We start from the raw sequence: 22701 nt of genomic DNA, 5'->3' as shown, positions 1-22701 counted from the left end.
ATGGAAGTGAATGCAAATTTTAAGTCTGTTTATGGGTCTGTAGTGTTATACCTGAATTTGGAGTGGATGCACCATTATCTTCATCAGCATCTCTTGGTCAGGCAGGAGGCTATCCAGATCCAGGCCTTGGCACTTTACAGCCTGAGAACCAAACAACTAACTTTAAAGCACACAAAACACAAGCATACACTGAGTCATGCCTTAAGAGACGAGAGCTTCTGACATACCTTACTGAGGAACATGGCATAGTAGCGATGTAGTGGCAGGTGAAATGTCACTTGATTTGGAGCAGGCTATAATAGATATACACAGTCTTGAGAAAAATAGGAGGATAAAGCCTGCTAGTAAATACAGTAGTTTGCCATTTAAATTTACCTCATCGATGAAGCCAATGGCATCAAACCAGATCTGAAGGGTCTCCAAACAGTAGCGCACCACTGTTTTAGTGTATTCCTGTGTCTCCTGTTAACAGACCATTTAAAATGTAAGAAAAATCACATAGGGCTATACAGTTAGTGTATGCAGCACAGGATGTTTGGGTTACATGTTCTATTAATACTTCTAAATCATCAGGAATGCACAAAGGTGCTGAGTGTGAGAGTAGTGTAAAGACAGGACCTACTTTGACTTTGCAGTGTGTTAAGAGACCCCACATTGGCTGTGCACACGCCTCAAGCTCCGCTGCAAACGCTGCATAGTATGTCTGAGACTCAAATTCCACATGTTCATTCAACTCTCGCTTATTCAGGTTCATACCTATCACAAAAGAAAATAGTTTAAAAAGGTTAGACAGTAATAACATGCTACACGGCTTCTTAATGTTAACATAAGTAATCTGCTTAAAAATATTAACACAAAGAACAGAGCTTGTGTTTTACAAATTCAGTGAAGACCTCTCCTACTGCTTAATATTTGTACATATTAATGAAAGCCAGATTATCTAGCAAACAGGAAAATTTTATGTAAAACAGTGCAGCAGACATGCATACAATGTAATGGTGACACTGCGCATAACCTCTGCAAGAGGATACTCAAGCCCACTGTGCAAGGCTGAGTGTTATTTTTAGGGCTGTGATAAAGTGCACATGGCAAATGAGCAGCACAAACAAGAACTCTAATTCAGTCACAAAGTGTCACAGACCCCAAAACTCACTTTTTCTATTAGGCATTCTTTTGTTAAAGGACAGATTAGGCCTCCCTTTGTCTGATTAAGCATACTGTAATAATATAAACTGACCGAAAATCTGCACACATCTGAGCTATTGTTTAAATCAGCTGTTGTGTTCGCATCACAAACGACAGGTATTATATTGTCAGCAAAGTACTGAGAATGGTGGAACCACTATACCTTCAACAGGTACAAGAGGGATACAAGAAATGGTATTTATCAAGATGCTTGGAGATCCAAGAGCAACACCTCTTTCATCATCATTTGCCTCAGTACATACACTTACTATCTGAATTAACAGGTAACACAGCACATATAACGTAGGTCGCCAACCATCTGCACTTCTGAATAAAAACTGTTCATCTATTGCTGAAGCAACTGAATGTTACTGCCACTCAGGTCGAAGTGTGTGTGTTTCAATGTGTGAACAAGAGGTACTGTCAAACACTTTGGGGGTTTTTCCATTATAGGAACCTACGAAACGCGTCATGCCGAGTAACACTCATCACGGGTACTGTGTTTGTTTCCACTACAGTGTGCCTGCTTTGGAGGTGCATTCTGGGAGCTAAATTTTGGCACCCCTCAAGAGGTAGTACTAAAATCAAGTACCAGAAACACAAGTGGGGAAGAGGTGCATGTGTGTAGAGCAGTTGCTGGTGATTAGTTAAATGTTCACATCTTCACACGTCAATCATTACAAGCACCGTGTGTAAACAAACAGCTGACTGCATGTGTGAGAAAGTGGCAGCCCCTCCCTCCTCTAAACAGACTGACACACAGAAAATACAGTGGAAAAACAAAGCAGGAGAGTCCGCATTCTTGGTAATGTTAAAGGAAGTACACAGTATACCACTCGTTAGGTTCAGATAGTGGAAACGCAGCATTTGTCCAGCTCGGGTAAACGCAACCGCCATAAATGTGCAGTTCATTTACCACATCCCCATCAAACTATAACTTACCTTGAAAAAATGACACAAAGCTCATCCACAGCATCAATAACGAATGGTCCTCCAGGAACTTTTTTGCTACACTTTGGTGTGAGAGGATGTTAATAAAATCACTAACTAACGGCCAGTAAGTGTTGTTTTTCAGCAGTGCCTCGCTACAGTTCACCACAACATGGCGGCTGTTCTCTTCATCTAAAAAGAAAACAAAAACACATTAGGATCATGAGATTTTGGCTCATGTTGCATTGAGTTACTTAAAAGCAACGCTGAAACACCCAGATAAATGTGAACAACCAGCAAGTTACAAAATTCACCTGCTGTACATACAATAACAAAGTCAACTACAGAATAAAAAAAACTGCTCTCAAAAGTTAAAAGAAGAGAATCAAGCTCATTTCACTCAGAGGCTGAAAATAATGGTGAGAGGAATTAAACATCTGTACATTATTCCATGCACTAAGAATAATAACAATACAAAGAAATAAAAAAAAGAAAAAATAACCACTGCATTTTGTTCTTTTGAAACTAACTCTAGTCTTTTATTTCTCACAACATATCACAGGCCCTGTGTACCAGCTATTGTACTACAAAAATAAAGAGAATGCAGTCTTTATTAATACAGAGCTAATGATGAGCCACCAACATAAAAATAATGGCTGCTTGATATAATGTCATTCATGCCCCCGACCCAATCAATAACACTAGGTCTTCTGAGTATGTGCATACAATGTGACACTTTAGTAAAACAACAGTTACACCGTGCATAGTGCGAATTGATCAACTGTGAACTGACCTAAACTGAGTTTCACAACCACCCGCTTAGATCTTTACAATTATTTTAAATGTGACTAGGTGTGTTAAACCCAATACAGTTGGACAACTTACCCTGAAGTTCACTTTTGATAAGACAACTCTCCATCATGTAGAGGAGGACAGTGACCATGATGTCCAGCAGTTGACATTCCTCTGTCACATGGCGAGCCAGCTCCTCATTGCTGAACAGCTGCACACTAATATGTACAATGCGATTGGACATGGTATCTGACTCCTGGCTTTTCATCAGGGTTTTCATGATGAATGCATAATGCTGAACAAATGTTTTTGTAAAAGTGATCTGCCCGAGAGGAAGAAGAAAAAGCCACAGGACAATTAAAGCGCGCAGCTACAACGCCGTCTCTTTTAAGGATTCAGTTCACTTTCAAAACACCGTGGGTATCATTTCCATTAACAGAGTCTGTGCCATGGCAATGCCAATAAACTATATTACAACAAAAGGCCAGACAAGTATCTAAAAGCAAACCTAGAGTGTTGCATTTTTTGCAAATAAACATGGCAGAAAAAAAGAATACCTTGTAATCTTGATCTGGCAACATGTTTAGTAAGAAGGTAACCATCTTCTGAGGAAACTCATATTTTATTGTCCAAAACAGCAACTCCTCCAGAAAGCATTTATGCTTTAAAGATTCAATAATACATGGGTCTGGGGGCAGAAAGGACACATAATAAAATAAGCAGTTTATGCAACATACAGAATATTGATGCATTACTTTTTCTTTGCATTTACCTTTGGTACTGCTACTTAGCTTCACCCTCTTCCTCTGACCAACAGACTGCCCTGCATCTTGGTCCTCCTGGGAGGAAAAACAATAAGAATTTCAACTAACACATCTGGAAATAATTTAAGAAATAACTGTTAATCAGTTCATATCAAATTAAAACACACATGACAAAATAATGCTTTGAAGCTTAAACTTAAATTGTAAGTGGTCACAAATCATTTTGTGCTTGATGCATACACAAACCTCTTTACTAGACTCATCTGGGCTCCCCGGAGCAGTGGTTCCTACAAAAACCAAGAAAAACTTTTATCCATAAATTGCCATTAGCAGCATTTTAAGCCCCAGGACAAATGCTATAGCTCTGTGTTGTTTTGGCAATAACCTAATTGTTTATTCTAACCAAATGATATAATGGATGAACTTTATCTGAAATAGCCATGACATCTTCACTTCAAGAATACTGCATGTAAAAAGTGGCAGAGAAGGCAGTTGCTGTAAGTTTATAGAACTGTAGTGTTTTGAAAGACAAATTTGCAGTGCCAAATGTTTTATTGCTTCAACATTAAATACAAGGGCATTAGGTTTCACTCACGGTTTACCTGTCACAAAAGGAAAAAACCCAGCAATAACTTATGAGCTCCTACTTTAGTACCTTTGAGAAAAGCACGAAAATGATCAAGATTTTGAAAATAGCTTTTAGCAGCTATTTCTAATAAGAGATATGGCAGGCCATCAGGTCCAGGAATTTGCAGGTTAACGTCAAGTGGAAATTTAGTGCCACTGGCTGATAACACAGGGGTCAACCCCTTTTGATGTTATGGTCCTACATCACAGCTAGTAGGGTCTGACAAATGTATACACTGTGGTCACATGATCTCGTGTAGATGCACTTCCATGGTTATGCTGAGGTACCTCATAGTGTAACTAACACACACACACACAAAGAGAGAGAGAGATGTCAAAGTGCTTACATACTCTTTGCTAATGTGCAAGAGTGGGGAGTCTGTCTATGTACTGTCCTGCCATCTAGGCATTAATTAAAAGTTATAAAGATTACTGTACAAAAACTGTAGCTTATTATCCACAGCCCAGAGAGACAAGAGAATGCCACACATATATACAAGAGGCAAGTGAATACATGATATCATCTCCCCCTAGATCACTGGATCATTTGGTTTGCTTCCAGCTGTAACGTGTTAACATGTCATAATCATATGTCATCACTATATGTAGCAACACGCAGTTATTGAAAGTGTTAACGTGCACATTCATTGATCCCGATAGCTCCCCATAGCCAGATGGTTAATGACAATATAACCTTAACACTTAATATCATGACTTCAGATTATCTTACCCAGTAGGACCATTGCTCCTGCACCTCCTTCAGCACCAACAGTGACATCAGCAGTAGCTCCTTGGGCTTTCTCCTCCACAGACACCAGACCTGAATTTTTCAATGCTGACAAATACTTGTCATAGTTCTTTTTAGCATACACATTCTCTTCTTGGCCTGCAACAGTGAAACAAAACATTGTGCACTGTAACAATAACTACTGTACTGCCAAAACTTTAAGGTGAAGAAATTTTGAAGCAAATGTGTAGAATTTAAGTTAAAGGGCATGAATTAACTACTCAGCCACAGAAAGTATGGCTTAGAGGAAAATGCAGAATAAAACAGTTTTCCTCTTTCCTTTTCTTTATATGGTAATAGCAATACCAAATACTACATTTTAGTATGTTTTTATTTCATGCTTGTGTATGTATTTTTATGGACATAACTTTATATAGTGTTTATATAGATCAAGCAAAATCTGTCTTTTCTTGAGTAGTAACTGTACTGCAACAGATGGGAATAAACAAAAACATGCACAGTAAAACTACTTCAATAACTAAAAAAATTCTGCCTCATGCTTGCAATAAATAAACTAATAAAAAAAAAAAACTTTGTGATATAACAATTCTTGATAATTATCAACCTACATTGTTCAAACACAAACTCTAGTCTAGATATTTACCCATGCTCAACTCCTTGAATGTTTGTGGGTTGGTCAAGATTTTTGTCAGTACGGTCCTCATTGCACCTCCCATCTTTGTCAGCTCCTCCAGGAAGGAGATCTGAGGCTCCAGCTGCTGCAGGACTTTCTGTAGATCTCGCTCAGCTGAGGTGTCTGGTAAAGCAAGATAACAGGTGAGACTCAGTGCTATGTGAATAGAAATGTAGATGTTAACATTTGTACAACACTGGTTTCCAGTTTGCACAGCAGACCCTATTTTGCATTTGATATACAACAGGAGAGCTAAGCCATATACAGTACAGTATGAAATAACACACATGGAATCGCACAGAAAGCAAAACAAGTAATTTTAAAAAAGCTAAATGTTTTAAATTGTTAAATTTTAGATTGCTTTGATACATTCTTTACACAGTCTTGGGGCTGTCTCAAACTGATTTATAAAGTAGTCAGCTGTTTCAACAGTCTTGAAGGAGTTCACACATATGCTGAGTGAGCTCCTGTTGGCTACTTTTTCCACATTCTGCAGTCCAAATCATCCCAAACCTTCTCAGTTGGGTTTAGCTCGAGTGATTATGAAGGTCATGTCATCTGATGCAGCACTCCATCACTCTCCTTGGTCAAACAGCCCTAACAGAGCCTGGATGTGTGTTTTGGCTCACTGTCCTAGTGAAAGACAAATGGTGGTCCCACTAAGAGCTAATCAGCTGGGATGGTGTTGCTGCAGAATGTCATGGCAACCATGCTGGTTAACTGTGCTTTGAATTATGAATAAATTTACCAACAGTGTCACCAGCAAAACATCCGCACACCTCCTCATCCACGCTTCATGGTGGAAGCCACACATGCAGATACCATCCATCTCTGTGTCTCACAGAGCCAGGGTGGATGGAACCAATATGCCAAATTTAGACTAATCAGACCAAAAGCAGTGGTCTAAATGTCCATTTCCTGTGTTGCTTGGCAGTTCTCTTCTGCTTATTGGTCTCCCTCAGTAGTGGTATATCTACAGTATTTCGACCACAAAGGCCTGAACTGTTGATGTTGATATGTGCCTGCCACTTGAACTGTGGGAATCACTGATGTGGGCTCTAATCCAAGATGTGATTATTTGGTCATTTCCACAGTTGGTAACATGAATGAACTTGTCCTCTGTAGCAGGGGTGATTTTTGGTCTTCCTTTCCTGGCACAGTCCTCATCACAGTCTGTTTAATCATAGTTTTTGATACATTTTGTGACAGCTCTTGAAACTTTCAAAGTTCTTAAAGTTTTCCAGGCTGAATAACCTTAATGTCTTAAAGTAATGACAGATTCTCATTTCTCTTTACTTAGTAGAGCAGTTCTTGCATTGACACGGATTACTACAATAGTCAAACTGGTCTATTTGCTCTATATCAAAGCAAGTGATATCTCAAACACATTAAGAAGGTGAAAAATTCTACCAATTAAATTTGACACAGCATACTTGAAAACCATTCCAAGTGATAAACTCGTGCAAACACCTGCTACTTTAAGGAATCTAAAATATGAATTTTTTTTTTTACTTACTACATATTGGGGCTGCACAATAAATCATTTTGTGAGCATGATATGAGCGTGGACACTTCACTTTCTGAGGAGTTGTCACATCATCCACCTCTATATACAATCAATGGTATTAATCCACATTGTATAAAATAATAGAAACAAAGGAAAACCACTGATTGAGAAGGCATATCGGAACTTTTGACTCAGCGTATACAGAAAATGAAAAACAAAGTGAACAAGAGAATATGGTTTAGTATATTTCTGAAGGATACAGGCACACTGAGTATTTTCACCTGGTTCGACGTATCCATCCCTCAGATACTGTATGACAAACAGGATAAAGCGAGGAAGAACCATCTCAGACATCAAGAGGAGGTCTCGAGGTACTGAGGGGATATTTTCCCCTGTTCTCAACCGATGCCTTCGGCAAAACCTATAGGGAAAATAAACAACTGGTGATGTTTCAGACCTCTCACAAATATCAAAGTAGCCATTTCTCTCTCTCTCTCTCTCACATGGGTCCATTTTTATTTGAATTCTTCAGGAGTTTAATCATAAACAGGTGAAACCAGGAACTAAGCATAATTATGATTGAGGTTTCTTAACTGTCCTCACATGACTGAAAGTTGGGTTTAAGCATAATTTTAATTTTGTTGGTTTTTATAGATATAGCACTTGTGATTTTGTGTTGAGCTGAAGTTAATAGCTGGAACTAGGTGAGTACTGCAGGACAAGAAACTGGGAGGTGTTTTTAATGACTGCCCATACACAATGTGAGCCATTGCAACACACAAGCTACTACATCTCTTGCTTATATTGCTTAAGACTGTATATGACACAGCTGCAAAGTCATCCAAAACTGAAGTACCAAAACTTACCTGTTAAACAGGCCACTGTCGTATTCTGACCAGCTAATAAAGTTACCTGATTACTGATAAAAATCTAACATGACAATATTTTGGTACTCAAACAGCTTTTTAAATCTGTGACAATAGTTTGTGTCCAACCCTTGAATACAGTCATTTAAAAAAGAAATCGCAAGAATATATCATTTTATCCAGATTAACTTTAGAAAGCTTCGGCTATGACAACAGCTGTAAGTCACCCGTTAAAATAAAAGCTGACAAAACTTAGATTCATGCTTATTGCTATAAACAAACTCTAAGAGCAAATCTATACCGTCTGATACTGGTAAATATTGATATACGGTAACCTCAATATACCTAGCTACTGTTATGGTTAGCAAGGCTAGGAAACCGTCAGACCAGAGCTGCTAAATCAACGGTTACCTAACAATAAATGATGAGCCTCGTAATAGGTAATTCTGCACAAAAGTGTTTTGAACATAACGTCGACTGCGCCGATAAAGAAATATGATTTGGTAAGTTAGCTCATTTCCTACCAAGACCTGTCAAATCGTAGGTTAGCAGCTAAAGCATCAGTTAGCATTGGCAGCGTAGCTGGTACCTAGCTTGGACTTACCCACTCTCTCGCATGACATTACTATCTCCACAGTCACAGGCCCCACCAGCCTGGCTCCTGAACATGTTAAAATCATGGCCCGTGTGGTCTCCGTTATTAAAACACTCAGCACACAGTGACATGCACGGAGAGATGCCACAGGTCCGGCATCGATATGCCACGAAATTAGCCGTCCAAACCAAGCCGCACAGAGTCGCGTTGTCATACGTCCGGACCGTTTTGCAGAACTCCTCGAAACCATCGCCTCCTGAAATTAGACATTTACACCAGTCAAGAGCCTCTGTGTCCGCCGCTGGTCTTTCAGGATTTAGCACAGCATCGAGTAGCTCCTGAAGTTGTCGGACCCCTGAGCTATTGTCAGTCCGATTTAAGTCTGCCTTCAAGTGGGCGGCTGTGCCTTTCTTGTCCCGGCTCAGCAGCGACGCTGCCATCATGCACTCCAGCTTGCTGTGCACAAATTTATTTTTGTTGTCTTGTTTCCATGTTCTCGGGCCTTCTCGCGATACGGCTCGTTACGTCGACGTTGGCTGGCGAATTTACAAAAATAATTTACGTTCCGTGTGCAATGACAACTTATAAGTTACATTTATTTTAAGTATGCATATTTTATATAATTGAGTCTTTTATAAATATTTGATCTAGCAGAGTCTAAAGGTGTCTCTTACTTGTTTACACAGCTCGGTTTATACAGTCACCCAAGTTGTGTTTTGTTTCCCGTTTCTAGGCAACTGATAGCCTTGTTTGCGACATCATCACCGTCACTGGACAAATAAGGATATAGCATTTTACCAGTCTGGAGGGGACCTGCTTGTTTCAAAATGCGAACCAGAAAGACACTATTATCTGTAATATTAATCTGGTTTGAATGTTACTATATCCATGATGAACATCTACGGGTATACAAACCCTGATTCTAAGCCCAAAAAAGATCTTAGCATCGAAGACTGGAGACCTATATGCTTGCGCAAAAATAATTATAAAGTTCCGGCCTCAATAATTGCCAAAAAAAAACTAAAGCTGTTCTGGATTCTGTTATTAGTGAAACATAATCAGTGTTTATGCAAAACAGACATATTTCCAACAATATACGGTTCGTTTTAGACATCATGAATTATTCTCACCTAATTTCAAATGAGAGATATTCTTTAAATTAATTCATTTTTTATAACTCCTACATTGAAACTGTTACAATAATTTAGTAATATTTTTTAAAGCGTAGGAAGGAACCACTATCACATGTCCCGGGTTAGTGTCGGATTGTTTTGATTGATGTACACCCTCTAGCGGAAATCGTCTTTAGCAATATTAATTTACACGCTCACACCGATTACAGCTTTAAAATAAAGACCCTTTGAGATCACTTATCTCTGGGTTGTCGCCCAGGGGACACGTAGGTTTGAAAAATTACAGTATGCAGTAATGAAACTTAAAGAGTTAGAGAGTTGCTTACAGCAAGTGGACGTATTTGAAGAGCCAAAAATCCTTCTTGAGCAATATCCAACCAGTCCTCATATTGCAGGTGGGGGTGACAACATATGATCATTGGAGGGTTGATAGCGCACATTGTTCTCATGAACTTCTACGTGTTTTCCACAGCATGCATGCTTTACACCATCCAGAGTACGTTTGATGACATTGGGGGTAAACTAGTGGCAGATTTGGGATGCGGCTGTGGAGTCCTTAGCATCGGGGCTGCGATGCTCGATGCAGGGTGAGAACATCTAACCATGCGCATTACATAGTTTTTGCATTTTACTCAGCTTCATCCCTCGTCCCCTGTTCTTTCTTCTGCAGTTTGTGCGTTGGCTTCGACATTGACAGTGACGCACTGAACATATTCAAAAGAAATGCAGAGGAATTTGAGATTTCTAACGTGGATCTGGTTCAGTGTGACATGTGTTCTCTGGATGCAGATGCTTATGCCAAAAAATTTGACACTGTAATAATGAATCCACCATTTGGAACAAAGCACAACCCAGGTGAGTGCTAACTTTAAAATGACTGCTGCAGTCACTTAGTATTGTAAATCAATAAAGTTCGGGAGCTTCTGAAAAACTGCTGAGAAAAATTATGCTCAAAAGCGACACACCAGAGGTGAAGATGTCCTGACTTTTAATCCACACCACAGTACATGTCAAGATCTAAACAGTTGATACACTTCCCATAATGCAGCCCAGTAGCATCTGTCAGTATACCCTCTCAGACTGCACATCCTCAATGTGTAACAGGCTTTCTGTTTGAAACTGAAGTCTAAAGCCCAATCTGAGATAACACAATGACAACATTAGAGGTTATCTTGTCGGACTTTATGATGTGTTCAGGTCATATTTGGTGGATGTTGGAAATGGGCAAGATTCCTGTCTTTACAAACTGTGAGCAATCATTGCATTGCAAAAACTTAAAACTTATCTGTCCACATACATTTTTCTAGAGCCTTCAGCTGCATCTCTGTGTTCCTCAGCAGATGGTTTGGTCAGATGGCTGAGATTTTCATTCGTTGAAATATTTAGCATTGAAAATGTGGCACAATATCCAGTAAAATACTTAATGTCCACATTTGTATTCTTTGCAGGCATTTCTTTTATCCATGTCAGATATCACTTTTTAGAAAAAAAAATTTGGATATTCCCAGTTGAAACTGGCCCATATACTGACATTTTCAACTTAGCTGTACATATGACATGAAACAACAGAAAGCTCAGAACCATATACTATACATGTTAATACCTTTCTGCAATATAAACTGACAATGTGTATAAACAGTGGAATGCCCCTTTAACTCTGTGTAACCCTGTCACAGTAGCTTTACACTTTTATTCTTTGTTCAAGGAATGGACATGAAGTTTCTGAGGGCCGCTTTAACAATGGCAAAGACATCAGTGTACTCACTTCATAAAACATCAACACGAGAGGTAAGATCCGTATCTACACTGGTCACATTTACAACTCTGTGGCCTTAGACGGTAACAGGCAGCTTTTAGGGTAAATCCAAGTCCATTCACAAGTCTTCACAAGGAAACATTGTCAGTTGCAAGCCTTAAGGGTCTCCAACTGCTGACCATTAAAATAACACTTGAACACGTTCTGTTCAGAGCCATGAGATACTGTTTTTTTTTTTTAAGTGATTCTTTCAATAACAAGGTCAAAACCTGAGATCATAAATATCCTTAGTTTCAAGTCCACATTTTTTCTGACATAACTGACTCATGTTTACAACTGTGGCATGAAGACTGTGTAATGCCAACTGAGTCCTTATCTAATTACAGCACATACAAAAGAAGGCTAATGACTGGGGAATAAAGATGGAGGTAATAGCAGGTAAGAAAAACCGTACATATTCTCTAATGGAAGAATTCAAAGTTCAAAACTAGCATATTTACTTTTGTTTCAGAGCTAAGGTACGACTTGCCAGCATCTTACAAGTTCCACAAAAAGAAATCGGTAAGCTCATGTGCTGCGCTGCACCACACAGACAAAACATTTTCCAGTAGATGTCTCAGGTTGTATTTGACAAACCACATTCAACCAGATCTTGGTTACATTTTTTAGGATTTATTTGCTATTCGCTTATACAAACTTAAAAAATAGCAAAGCCGATGATCTTATCACTAAGTGCAGGAATTGTACAAGAAAAAAAAAGTGGAGCACAGACTAGTTGTCACACAGGTTGTACAAAACCAACTAAAATGTCCTGATGAAATTAAATTAGACTTAATGTTGAACATAAAATCAAAATATCTAAAGAGAAACATAGGTACACAAATCATGATAGAGGCACAATATGAGTACTTAAAAGGCTGAAAACTGATGCCAAGCTTTACAAATCTCCTCTAGGTTGACATCCAGGTGGATTTCCTACGATTCGCCAAAGCCTGAAGCTTCCACTGGAATGGATTTAAGTTGCCTCTGCATTTTCACCATTTCGAATAAATGTTTTCACAAAAGAAAAATTCTGGTTGTGACTTCATGATTCTGATCCATTTTCAGTTTTGGCAACCTTTGCTGCAGGGCCTTCAGCGTCTTCTAGCTCTCTCTTTGGGGCCGCGGGTGCTGAAAGATAAGCACAGAGTATATATGACTAAAGACGTTTTAGCCAATAAGTATCTTGACACAATGCTTGATAAGATGTTAAACTTACCATCCTCCTCCTCATCATCATCACTATCAAATTTCATCTTTTTGCCTTGGAACCGAGTTCTGCCTTGATCTTTACCACCTCTGCCCCTTCGTCGTCCTCTTCCTCTGCCACCTGATCTTCCCCTGTCTTTAAGACCAACAATATTTATCTGTACTAAATAAATACAGTAAATCACTGATTACCTAACACAGTTTATTCATTTAGAATGAAATAATTCAGTTGGGGAAAAACAGGATTCACCTCTGCCCTTGAATCTGTTGAAAGACTCCTGTTGAGCTTCAATGATCTCCTTCAGTACCTCTTTCTCCTCCTCTCCCTCGAGCACCTGCCATGTAACACTGTTATCTTTGATTTTCAGCTCCCCTCCATTTGCCTCTTTGGCCTTGTCGAATGCCTCCTTTGCATTTCCATCGAAAAGGAGGGTGCCCTTGTTGGAAGTAAAAATGTTGAAATTTAACTATAACATCTCTTCACCCTTAACTCAAGACTTGATGAGGGGGCTTATTTACCTCTTTGGCCCCTCTTGTAAAGTTAGCCCACTTTATCTTTCCATGACCAGAGAACAACTCGTGAAAGTCCTCTCTTGAAACATTTTCAAGATCCCCTGAAAACTTCAACAGGCAACCTGTCTGTTCATCCAAAAGCAGACCCTACAACACAAATTACAGTTAAGCTTACCATTTCTACCCCACTGCCACAACATAATAAGCAAGTAAACACTTGAGGGAGTCTTACCATTTCTTTCTCTTCTGCATCCTTTTGCTGTTGCGCCTTTTCCCTAAATAATTTTTAGGAAGCGTATCAGTACATTTTCAGGAAATGTTTTGTATGATTTTAATTCAAAACGGTACTCCTCATGTACTTACCGTTTAGCTTTTGATTTTGTCTCTGCTCTGGACTGTTTCCGCTCTTCAAGTTTCTTTGCATGGTAGTCTTCTCTGAATTATTAAACACATTTTTTTTTATTATTATTAAATTATTGAACGATGTATATGTGTGCAGCCCTGAAGAAATGATATCTTAGTAATTTTCTAGACGAAAGTTTTAACACTGCAGTTAAACACGAACTTCAAATGTTTAAACAAGTTTCAGTGCAGTTAATCTTTTTTTGCTTAATTTCTGGAGATTGCAAAAATAAAACACTAAAGCATGTGCACAAATGTAGGATCCTGTCAGACTGTATGTTACAGGGGCAGACACCATAGGCTTGAGAGGTTTCTTGTGTCTATTCCAGTCTTTAAATATCCTTGGATGATTTGAATGCATACACTTGAGAGGGAGCCAAGTATTTTCCATAGTCTGGGGACTGAAGACGCTGGCAAGTTGTCTTCTATAGTTTAAGGTAAGTACGGGTGAAGCCCAAGTAACTATAAATGAAAGCTGTTTTTTTCTGTATTGAAGTGTAGTTTTTAAAAATATATTGCTAAAGGCAACTGTGATCAGCTTGAATTCACATTGGTTAGTGTATTCCAATAGTAAATTTCCAATGCAAAAAAAACACCCATGACATCTAAAAACATTACTCCCAGTATCAATTTCCTAAAAGTAGCTGATAGAAAACATCCTGGGAGATTTGAAAGGTCATCAACTCTGATAAGCTCTAAAAACTGATTTGTTTGGCCTAAGCCCTGACAAACAAGAAGGGCGCAAACACCTTCAAATCTGTTACATTAAGCAGAGTAATGCTGCATTAAAATGTAAAATAAGATGCCTATCACCTTTCTGATCTTATGCCGATTTCATTTTCAAAACAAAACACAGCGTTTGCCCACTGTAGATAAAGCGCAACCCAAAAAGCAGTACAACGTACCTGGATAACACAAGCATCTCATTGTCTTTGAATGATTTTATGTCTGAGCGTTGTAGGAACTGCTTGGATGACTCTTCTGTGTCAAAACAGATGAACACTGATCCCTGTGAAGACAAAAAACAATAAAAATCTCCACCATCCCTTCAAAAAAAAAAAAAAAAACTGCACAAACACTGATTTGAATGCTACCAAATGCACAAATTTTACCTTGAACTGCCTTAGCAGGGTTCTCCTCATCTGAATGTTTTCTATGGCACCTTTTCCATTCAACCACTCTTGAATCTCATCAAGAGTAGTATTGAGCGGGAACCCTTTCTAAGTGGGAAAAGATAATATACTACATATCTCTGACACAGCAGCAGCAAACAGCAGTATACCCGAATGAAATCAGAATACATGCTGGGCAAATGCTGTGAATGGAAAACCTTTGGCAATACGTTACAAAAACAAAGCAAAAATGTTAAGGGGGGGGGGATGTTGCAGTTCTTTGCCTCTGCCACCAGTCAAATTCAGGGGAATGTGAGATGAGGTCACTGTGACCTTTGACCACCAAAATCTAATCAGTTCATCCTTGAGTCGAGATGGGCACTTGTGCCAAATTTAAATAAATTCCCTCAAGGCAATCCCAACATATTGCATTCACAAAAATGGGCTGTAAGGACAGACAACCCCAAAACATAATGCCTCCAGCCGTGGCTATCTCCGGCGAGGAGGCATAAAGGATGTGCATATGTTTCATGACATGCAGATATACCCTCATAAAACAACTTATTTATAAGAAATTCAATATAAAAACTTACAATGTACACAGACTTTTGCTTAAGAGCATCTCTGTATTCATCATTCTGTTCAGGTAAGGGTTTGTTTGGAGACCTCCTGACTTTTGTCTTGTCTTCACTGATTTCCAACAGGCCAGTTTTTGATTTCTGGAGCGCCGCTACAATGACACTGCTGTCTGTAGTTAAAGTCTTCAGTCTGGAAGAGAATAAGAATCATTCAGACACTCTGAAGTAGAAGGAACAACACAACATCACACATGCAACTCTTTCCGTACGAGCATGTGCTATATGGACATACATTCACCCCACTGCAGTGACGCAGCATAAAACCAGAGCCTCTGCACATCTCTAAACTGTACACGTGTTCCTGCAATCACTAATAGCTGGGACTTAATTTTAGAATATATTAAAGACAAAAAAAAAAAAAATTCTTAATTACTGCTGCACTGCTCTTCAGGGAATTAGACTTGATAAGAAATCAAGAGTGCTGACTCACTCTGCCTTCTGACTACAACATGTGACCAGATGGATCTGGAGCCTAGTATTCCAACATGATGTCAAAGCACATCTCTCCTCATCAGCTGGCAAAAACAAAGCACACAGGTATGTTCCATTCAACTCTACAAGACCTTTTGACACGTTTGCAGTTATTAGTGGTGTAGATCACTTTTAGGATTTATTGATGTTACACAGAGTTGGAGGCGCAGTAAGAATAGAAGTGAGCCAACCACATAATGCAGTTAACATCTCCTATAGGTGCAAACAGAACTAGCCTGTTTTTCCTGGCTCACCCATCTTGTTTTTAGATGACTGACGTGTATGTCTCAGCATGAAAAAAAAAAACTACAGCCTGTGGAGAACAGTAATCATGACTGAGCCTAACATTACTTGGTTTTGTGCTGAATGCAGTCTACTATGTTCTTTGTCAAATTAAAAACAAGTTCAAGAAATGAACTATTGCACTGACTAAATTAAGGGCAATAGTTGTTTTGCAGCAGCTAAACAGAGAAGCAATAAAAGGAAGTAACACAAACCTGTTGAATTTGATCATCGTCTCCAAAGTCACCCAGCCATCATCAAGCTGCACCTGTTCTTTGAGAAATTTGTCCCTCGGAAGATTGTGATCTCCAAAGTAGTACTGCAGGTGGGATTGAAAGACATTTAAAGAGATTCATGCAACCGACTACTGTTACAAGATGTAAATAAAAAATTTGATACTGTGATTACCTCTATTTGTCGTGCCACTTTCACCTCAAGTGGAGACATCTCTTCTTGAGTTTCTGCCATGATTGTTCTATGCAGAAAACGGTAACCCTACCAACCAACAAAATGTTATTCCCAAGTTAAAAAGAAATACTTCTGTAGATTCTTAAACGTATTTGTGCAAATTTAATTCCTGAAATGACAAATAATGTGTCTGCCTACTGTAAATAGATCAACTTCAATTCTGCTAATAAAGTAGTGGCTAAAGTAATTTCACTGTATATTCACTAATTCTAGTTTTGTCAATGTTTAATATTGATCCAAATTAAGTATTTCTTATTTTCAGGCCATTGTTTGGAGAAAACAGCTTAACTGAATACGTAACACTGGGTCTGAGGAACTGTAATGGAAAATTTTGTCCGTTTTATAAATGTTAGGCTATATAGTTAATGGCTTACGTTTTGAGCACTGCACTAACCCTATCACGTATATACAGGTATTTGCTGAAGGATTAAAAATCGTAAACTCGGGCCATGCTGGGAGCTCTGGGTTAACCTAGACATTATCAGAAGGCCTCTGATGATGTTTTTGTTCTCAAGTAATTTTGCAACATTTGGAGTACAACCACTGACAGAAATATTCATTCAACTGTCAAAACACTACAATTCTGCAAATCAAAACCCGAAGTATCTGCGGGGCCAGCCACAATGAGGATTTTTTCCATTTCTGATCTTTTAAGACTTTACAATTTGGTACAGTTAAACTGCGAAAAAGGAAATCTCAAAGCAACATTTGGCAGGTGGATATATATTTTGAACGTCTTGACCAAATAAATAAAATTCAAAGAGCCATTTACCAACGACATATGTAAACTAGCACATCAATGGCATGGACTATTGGCATATTTCATTCATGCTGCTGTTGGGACTAGCTTGATGGCTAACCTGCTAGCTTAGCTCATATGCAGCTATACCGGCCACGCCGTTTGTTCGTACAGCCAAATCACCCAGCGTCCTGAGTCTTGCCATGTTGACAATACATAACCCATTTAGTGTAATATTACGCTAGCTATAAATAAATGGTGTATGTAATGGTTAAACTAACTTAGTCATTCGCACTCTGCGCCTAGCATGCTGCTCAAACATGCCAGACGAGAATGTCTGTTCTTCTGTACAATATAAAACAGCTATCACGTAAAATAAACTTAAAGATATAAAACAGCTTTTACACAACGTCTAAGAGTTATACTTACAATACGTGGAGTTAACGTCAAGCTGCAGTTTCATTAATAAACCAAGCCTTCTCTGCTCCGAGCACACGTTGATACTGCGTGCTACGGAACACAGCAAGGATCAAAAGAGTTGGAGTTTACGATATCGCCTCTGTGGCTCCTTCGGAAGCTTGAATTTCAGCGACTGCAGCTCTTCCATGAGAACATCTGTGTGATGGAGGTCAGAGCCCCAAGGTGTCGCTGTAATTCAGATTTAACATTAATATTAAGAAGAGTAGTGGATGTATTATACAAATATCCAAAAATTTTATTATAGATTAGTAATTTTGTCACACATGTTTACATAGTGATTTTTATTTACTTGGTTTTATTCTAATTTGACTTATTTTCCACCCATGTGTATCTTTGTATCATTTCTATCTTCCCTTCATTACTTTTGTTTTATATAAAGTACTCTGAATTGCTTTGTTGTTGAAAACTGCAAAATAAAGCAAGAAAAAAACCTTGCCTTGACTTCACATTACACCCAACATCAACCAACTCTTAATCTCAAAAATAATCACCAAGACTGCATAAGCCTATACAGAAAAGTGTTTCTGTTATTTAACCTGGCCTCACTGATATAAATAAGATGGACAAAACAGAAGTGCAATACAGTTCGACAGCAGCAAAGCCTACACCCTCCAAAGGATCATACAGTTATCAGCACCTTTCTACACAAAAATTGAACATTATAATTAGATGTACCTAATTGAGACTACATACAGGGATGAGGTGGAGAGGCTGATAGTGTGGTGCAGAGAGAACAATCTGCTCCTTAATACCTCAAAGACTAAGGTCATTGTCAACTTCAGGAGAAAGAAAACCAACATCTTGCCACTGTATATCAGCGGGGACCGTGTGGAGAGGGTGCCAGCCTTCCACTTTCTGGGAGTTCATATTGAGGAGGATCTGACCTAGGGCGTGAATACCTCTAAACTGCTTAAAAAGGCCCAGCAGAGACTGTACTTCCTACGGGTGCTCAGGAAGAACAACATGTCCCAGAGACTGCTGCTGTCCTTCTATCGGTGCTCCACTGAGAGCATCCTTACATACTGTATACTGTATGTGTATGGTACAGCAGCAGCACAGTGGCTCACAGGAAAGCACTGCAGAGGGTCATTAATACGGCCCAGGAGATCATCAGCTGCCCTCTCCTCACTCTGGAAGAACTACACAGTTCCTGCTGCCTCAAAAAAGCCCAGAACATCATTAAGGACACTTCACACCCAGGACATTCATTCTTTGAACTGCTGTCATCAGGTAGACGGTTCAAATCAAGGACCACTAGATTAAAGAATAGTTTTTACCCAACAACAGTTACCACGCTCAATGCTGCTAAAATATAATATGCCTGTGTATGTGAGAGGTCTGTTGTTTATTTTGTTTTTGTAGCGGTTAAGTTTTTTATATGGTCTTATTTTTTCTATTGCTGTACCGACTGGAGGTCACTCTAAAATTTTGTTGTGTGTTACAATGACAATAAAGGATTATCTTATCTCTTATCTAACTGCTACATGAGTGCATAATATCCACAAACTGCAGTAAAACATCAAACTTTATGTCACTGTGTAAATATGAAAATGATTACAATTGAATGGAGTCCACTGTAACACCATCTATGGAATAAATTGATTAAGGCAGGAGCAATGATTTATTTAAGCAAGGAGCAGCCTGGTGGTACAACTTTACTAAAGATGATCTGGGTTGTTGCATCGTTGGTCTGAGCTGGATTCTCTGTATTCTTAATGTGGATTTTGATCATACTCAAATGTTCTCTCTACCCTTTTTTTGGTATTTCCTTTCAATATACTAAAAACAGAAATACACAAAAAAGTGTACTATAATGGTGTGAAGCCCCTGGGGTATTGTGACAAAATTATTCTTCATTATTTACAGTTTGGCAGTTATCCAGTGCAAAACGTGGCCTGACCTGACATCTTGTGTGACTGTTCCTGGTATTTAACACTTTGACAAAATACAGGTCACCATTTGATCCATTTGCCACAAAATGACAGTACATAAACATTTGTAATTTGGGGTTTGACACTAAACACTGTGAACACAAACACATCCATGTGATCTGGCTGGGCCGGGAAGACTGCCCACTATCTCCCATGAGTCCAGCTTAGGGTCATATTTCTCAATGCTTTGCAGATATGTACCTTTTGAGTAGGAGTATCCCCCTGTCACATAAACACAGTTATTTATTACCACCGCCCCACACTCCATCCTCCTCTCCCTCATCACTGATATTGGTCTCCATTCGTCTCTCTCTGTGTCGTAGCAGTCTGTGATAGTTGTCTGTCCACCCACCAAATACAGCTTGTTGTTGAGAGACACAGAACAAAGTCCATATTCTGAAAACAGAAGATTTTAAATTAGGACATGGTATTCAGGCCATTGACTTTCACATTTCTTTTTCTTTGTCTCATACCTGGATGGGGGCTTATTGTAAGAATACTCCACTCATTAGCATCTGGCCTGTAGACCTGGATTTTTTCATAGGTGCAGCTTCCTCTGTACCCATAGTGGCCTCCGGTCACATAGATTTTATCTCCCATTACACAGGCAGTGGCATTGCCTACACCTTCAAAGGAAACAGGTAGCTATCTATAACTGTTACTCAAAGATACATTAATTGATTTTTTGACAATTTGAGGACAACACAACAAGCTATAAACACAGCATATAAACATAGTATTATTTCCTTTTAGAATTGATATTATCTTATTAGCAAATATAAACACAAAGCTTTTAGCTGAGTGGGGTAGATCTTTTTTGTGGGTTTGTCATTAGGAGCAACATGTGGATCCTTCAAAAACTTTTGATTATTGCACATTTAATGCTATAAAATGTACCTTTTTTCAAATAATCTATTTTGGAATTATGCTCCAGAACTTGTCTTAATGTGGAGAGGTGCTGTCGAAGCCTCCTGCGACCCATTGGACAGCACTGGCAGCAGTGCAGAGATATTAGCTTCTAAAGGGCTTTGAGCAGGATTGGCATATCTAATCAGTCAGAGATTTTCAATTATTTATGCTTGATCAGTAAGTTTGGTTGCATTCTACTTTCTTGCAATTTCATAACAACAAATATTCGAAGAGCTGGGCAGAGCAGAGTGGACTGATCTCGAGTTTCATGCTAGCGTTACGTTAAGTTACATACTATAACTTTAAGTTGTGAAAGAAAAATGTAAAATGTAGGCCTAAATTATTTTAACTCAGCGTTCACTGTTTAATTTCTGCTATGGCCTTTTACATTTCTATATGTTTAGGAGATGGTTCAGGTGTTATTGCAACTGAACCATCCCCATGGCAGCTAAGCAAACTTCCTTTGACAATAGACCAAGACTAGTAACTGTACTTTGTGTAAAAACTTTTAAAGCTTTTATTCCCTAGATCAAGAATGAAGCTTTAAACTTAAATAAGTGATTTTAACGAATTCCATGAATAAACATTGACCTTCACCTGGCACACAAAAGCTGGTAAGACAGAAAATCATTTACTGAGGTTCTGTGTTCATTCTTGACCTTAATAATAATAATCACCTTTTTTTTGGCCAAGTATGTTACACACACAAGGAATTTGTTTCCTGTACAGAACCGAGGCAGCCATCTGCGGCGCCAACTCAACCAATGGCTCTAACCATCGGGGGCAACTTGGGGGTTCAGTGTCTTGCCCAAGGACACTTCAACATGTGCACTGCAAGCACCAAGATTCAAACTTCCGACCCTCCGGTTGGAAGACAACTGCTCTACCCACTGAACCACAGTCGCCCATAGCAGTTCCATTTAGAGGCTGATTAGGAGCTTTCAGTCATGGTTTCAACATGATTTTCATCAGGAAATGGAAAGTTAATAATGAACTCTGAACCTCAGGTTTCATACCAACATGGACAAGAAGTCCTTAAAGTGCTCAAGAAACAAAAGGGAATTTGAACATCTACAACTCCATCCATCTGCTGATCAAGATAATGTGATATGACTGGAATATCACAATGGCTAATTGGACCTTGAAACTGTTGTTTTGCTGTGATTCATTTTTCCCTCTCCTTTTCAATTCACCCCCAGATATAGCATGTCACCTAATATTTTGCATACCTCGGATCATTTTGGCCACAGGGAACCATTTCTTTTTCAACGGATCATAAAATTCAGTCTCTCTCTCTGGAGCTCCTCCTCTGTAGCCTCCGATGGCATAAATACAGCCATGCAAAGCCACAGAACAATGGTAGTACCTGGCTGTGATCATGGGACAACCTTCGGTCCATTTGTCATAGTCACAGTTATAAATGGAAACAGTGTCCAGGGCCTCAACTGTGTTTGTCCGGTAACCGCCTGTCACATAGATATTTGCTCCAAGCAAACTGACACTGTAGCTCTCTCGCTCGTGATCAGGCATATCTTTTCCTTGCACCCATGTGTTGCTGATAGGATCCCAGATGTGAACTTCACTAAGAGGGTGCCAGTAGTACCCACCAATGATATACATACTGGACGACATTTTTCTGCTTGCAGACATTTCCTTACCATTGGATCTCAATGCCTGGATGATCACAGATTTTAATTTCCCTTCTCTGCTCTGCAAGCACTTTCTGTTCACATCTACAGCAGTCTTGAAGTATATCTCATCCAGATTCAGGTGGATGGAGTGCAGCAAGTCTGCTGCATGGTGAACACGATTATTCAAGTCATGGCTTACCCATTTGGCTACAGCATCTATCAACACGTCATTCCTCTGCAAAGTGAGGCTCTGAGAAGTCAAAGCTGCCTTTATTTTCTCGTGGTCCAGCTGTAGAAAATC

The 22701-nt window shown here is 39.1% G+C and overlaps 4 protein-coding genes across 5 annotated transcripts in view; 1 reads left to right on the top strand and 3 right to left on the bottom strand.

Annotated features, from left to right (window-relative positions):
- The window catches only part of ubr3 (ubiquitin protein ligase E3 component n-recognin 3), a 43009-nt gene extending 33603 nt beyond the window's left edge, over positions 1 to 9406 (bottom strand). The window contains exons 1-13 of the mRNA XM_020596344.1: positions 8697 to 9406; positions 7508 to 7647; positions 5690 to 5842; positions 5029 to 5184; positions 3918 to 3958; positions 3680 to 3746; positions 3465 to 3595; positions 3001 to 3229; positions 2128 to 2307; positions 623 to 756; positions 376 to 462; positions 228 to 293; positions 52 to 141 (exon numbers count right to left, since the gene is read on the bottom strand). Of these exons, the coding sequence (XP_020452000.1) occupies positions 52 to 141; positions 228 to 293; positions 376 to 462; positions 623 to 756; positions 2128 to 2307; positions 3001 to 3229; positions 3465 to 3595; positions 3680 to 3746; positions 3918 to 3958; positions 5029 to 5184; positions 5690 to 5842; positions 7508 to 7647; positions 8697 to 9130 (1908 nt within the window). The 5' untranslated portion in view covers positions 9131 to 9406. The remainder of the gene's footprint in view (positions 1 to 51; positions 142 to 227; positions 294 to 375; positions 463 to 622; positions 757 to 2127; positions 2308 to 3000; positions 3230 to 3464; positions 3596 to 3679; positions 3747 to 3917; positions 3959 to 5028; positions 5185 to 5689; positions 5843 to 7507; positions 7648 to 8696) is intronic.
- On the top strand, positions 8457 to 12613 carry mettl5 (methyltransferase 5, N6-adenosine). Of its 2 annotated transcripts, none has more exons than XM_020596347.1 (7): positions 8457 to 8595; positions 10293 to 10407; positions 10491 to 10675; positions 11526 to 11608; positions 11963 to 12014; positions 12088 to 12137; positions 12531 to 12613. In XM_020596347.1, exons 2-7 carry the CDS (start codon positions 10298 to 10300, stop codon positions 12570 to 12572), a joined length of 522 nt encoding a protein of 173 aa, XP_020452003.1. In that variant the 5' UTR covers positions 8457 to 8595; positions 10293 to 10297; the 3' UTR covers positions 12573 to 12613. The 2 variants fall into 2 exon arrangements, with proteins under 2 accessions (XP_020452003.1, XP_020452002.1); XM_020596346.1 differs by lacking the exon at positions 8457 to 8595 and adding an exon at positions 9460 to 10215.
- ssb (small RNA binding exonuclease protection factor La) lies at positions 12190 to 18073 on the bottom strand. The gene is made up of 12 exons (XM_020596345.1): positions 17879 to 18073; positions 16651 to 16737; positions 16458 to 16561; positions 15445 to 15619; positions 14852 to 14959; positions 14645 to 14748; positions 13701 to 13772; positions 13570 to 13612; positions 13344 to 13484; positions 13075 to 13261; positions 12835 to 12960; positions 12190 to 12746 (listed from the first exon to the last, which is right to left on the bottom strand). The coding sequence occupies exons 2-12, from the start codon at positions 16708 to 16710 to the stop codon at positions 12661 to 12663; spliced, it is 1206 nt and encodes a 401-aa protein (XP_020452001.1). The 5' UTR covers positions 16711 to 16737; positions 17879 to 18073; the 3' UTR covers positions 12190 to 12660.
- Positions 18074 to 19324: 1251 nt separating this feature from the next.
- The window catches only part of klhl23 (kelch-like family member 23), a 4553-nt gene continuing 1176 nt past the window's right edge, over positions 19325 to 22701 (bottom strand). Inside the window, exons 3-5 of the mRNA XM_020596481.1 lie at positions 21999 to 22701; positions 20334 to 20486; positions 19325 to 20256 (exon numbers count right to left, since the gene is read on the bottom strand). The exon at positions 21999 to 22701 is cut by the window's right edge and continues 27 nt beyond it. Coding sequence (XP_020452137.1) covers positions 19946 to 20256; positions 20334 to 20486; positions 21999 to 22701 — 1167 coding nt within the window. The 3' untranslated portion in view covers positions 19325 to 19945. The remainder of the gene's footprint in view (positions 20257 to 20333; positions 20487 to 21998) is intronic.

This window comes from Monopterus albus, unplaced genomic scaffold (genome assembly GCF_001952655.1).
Source record: "Monopterus albus unplaced genomic scaffold, M_albus_1.0 scaffold30.1, whole genome shotgun sequence".
In the NCBI taxonomy this organism is placed as follows: Eukaryota; Metazoa; Chordata; class Actinopteri; order Synbranchiformes; family Synbranchidae; genus Monopterus; species Monopterus albus.
The sequence above is the reverse complement of the archived record's forward strand: the minus strand, read 5'-3'. Positions and strand labels throughout refer to the sequence as shown.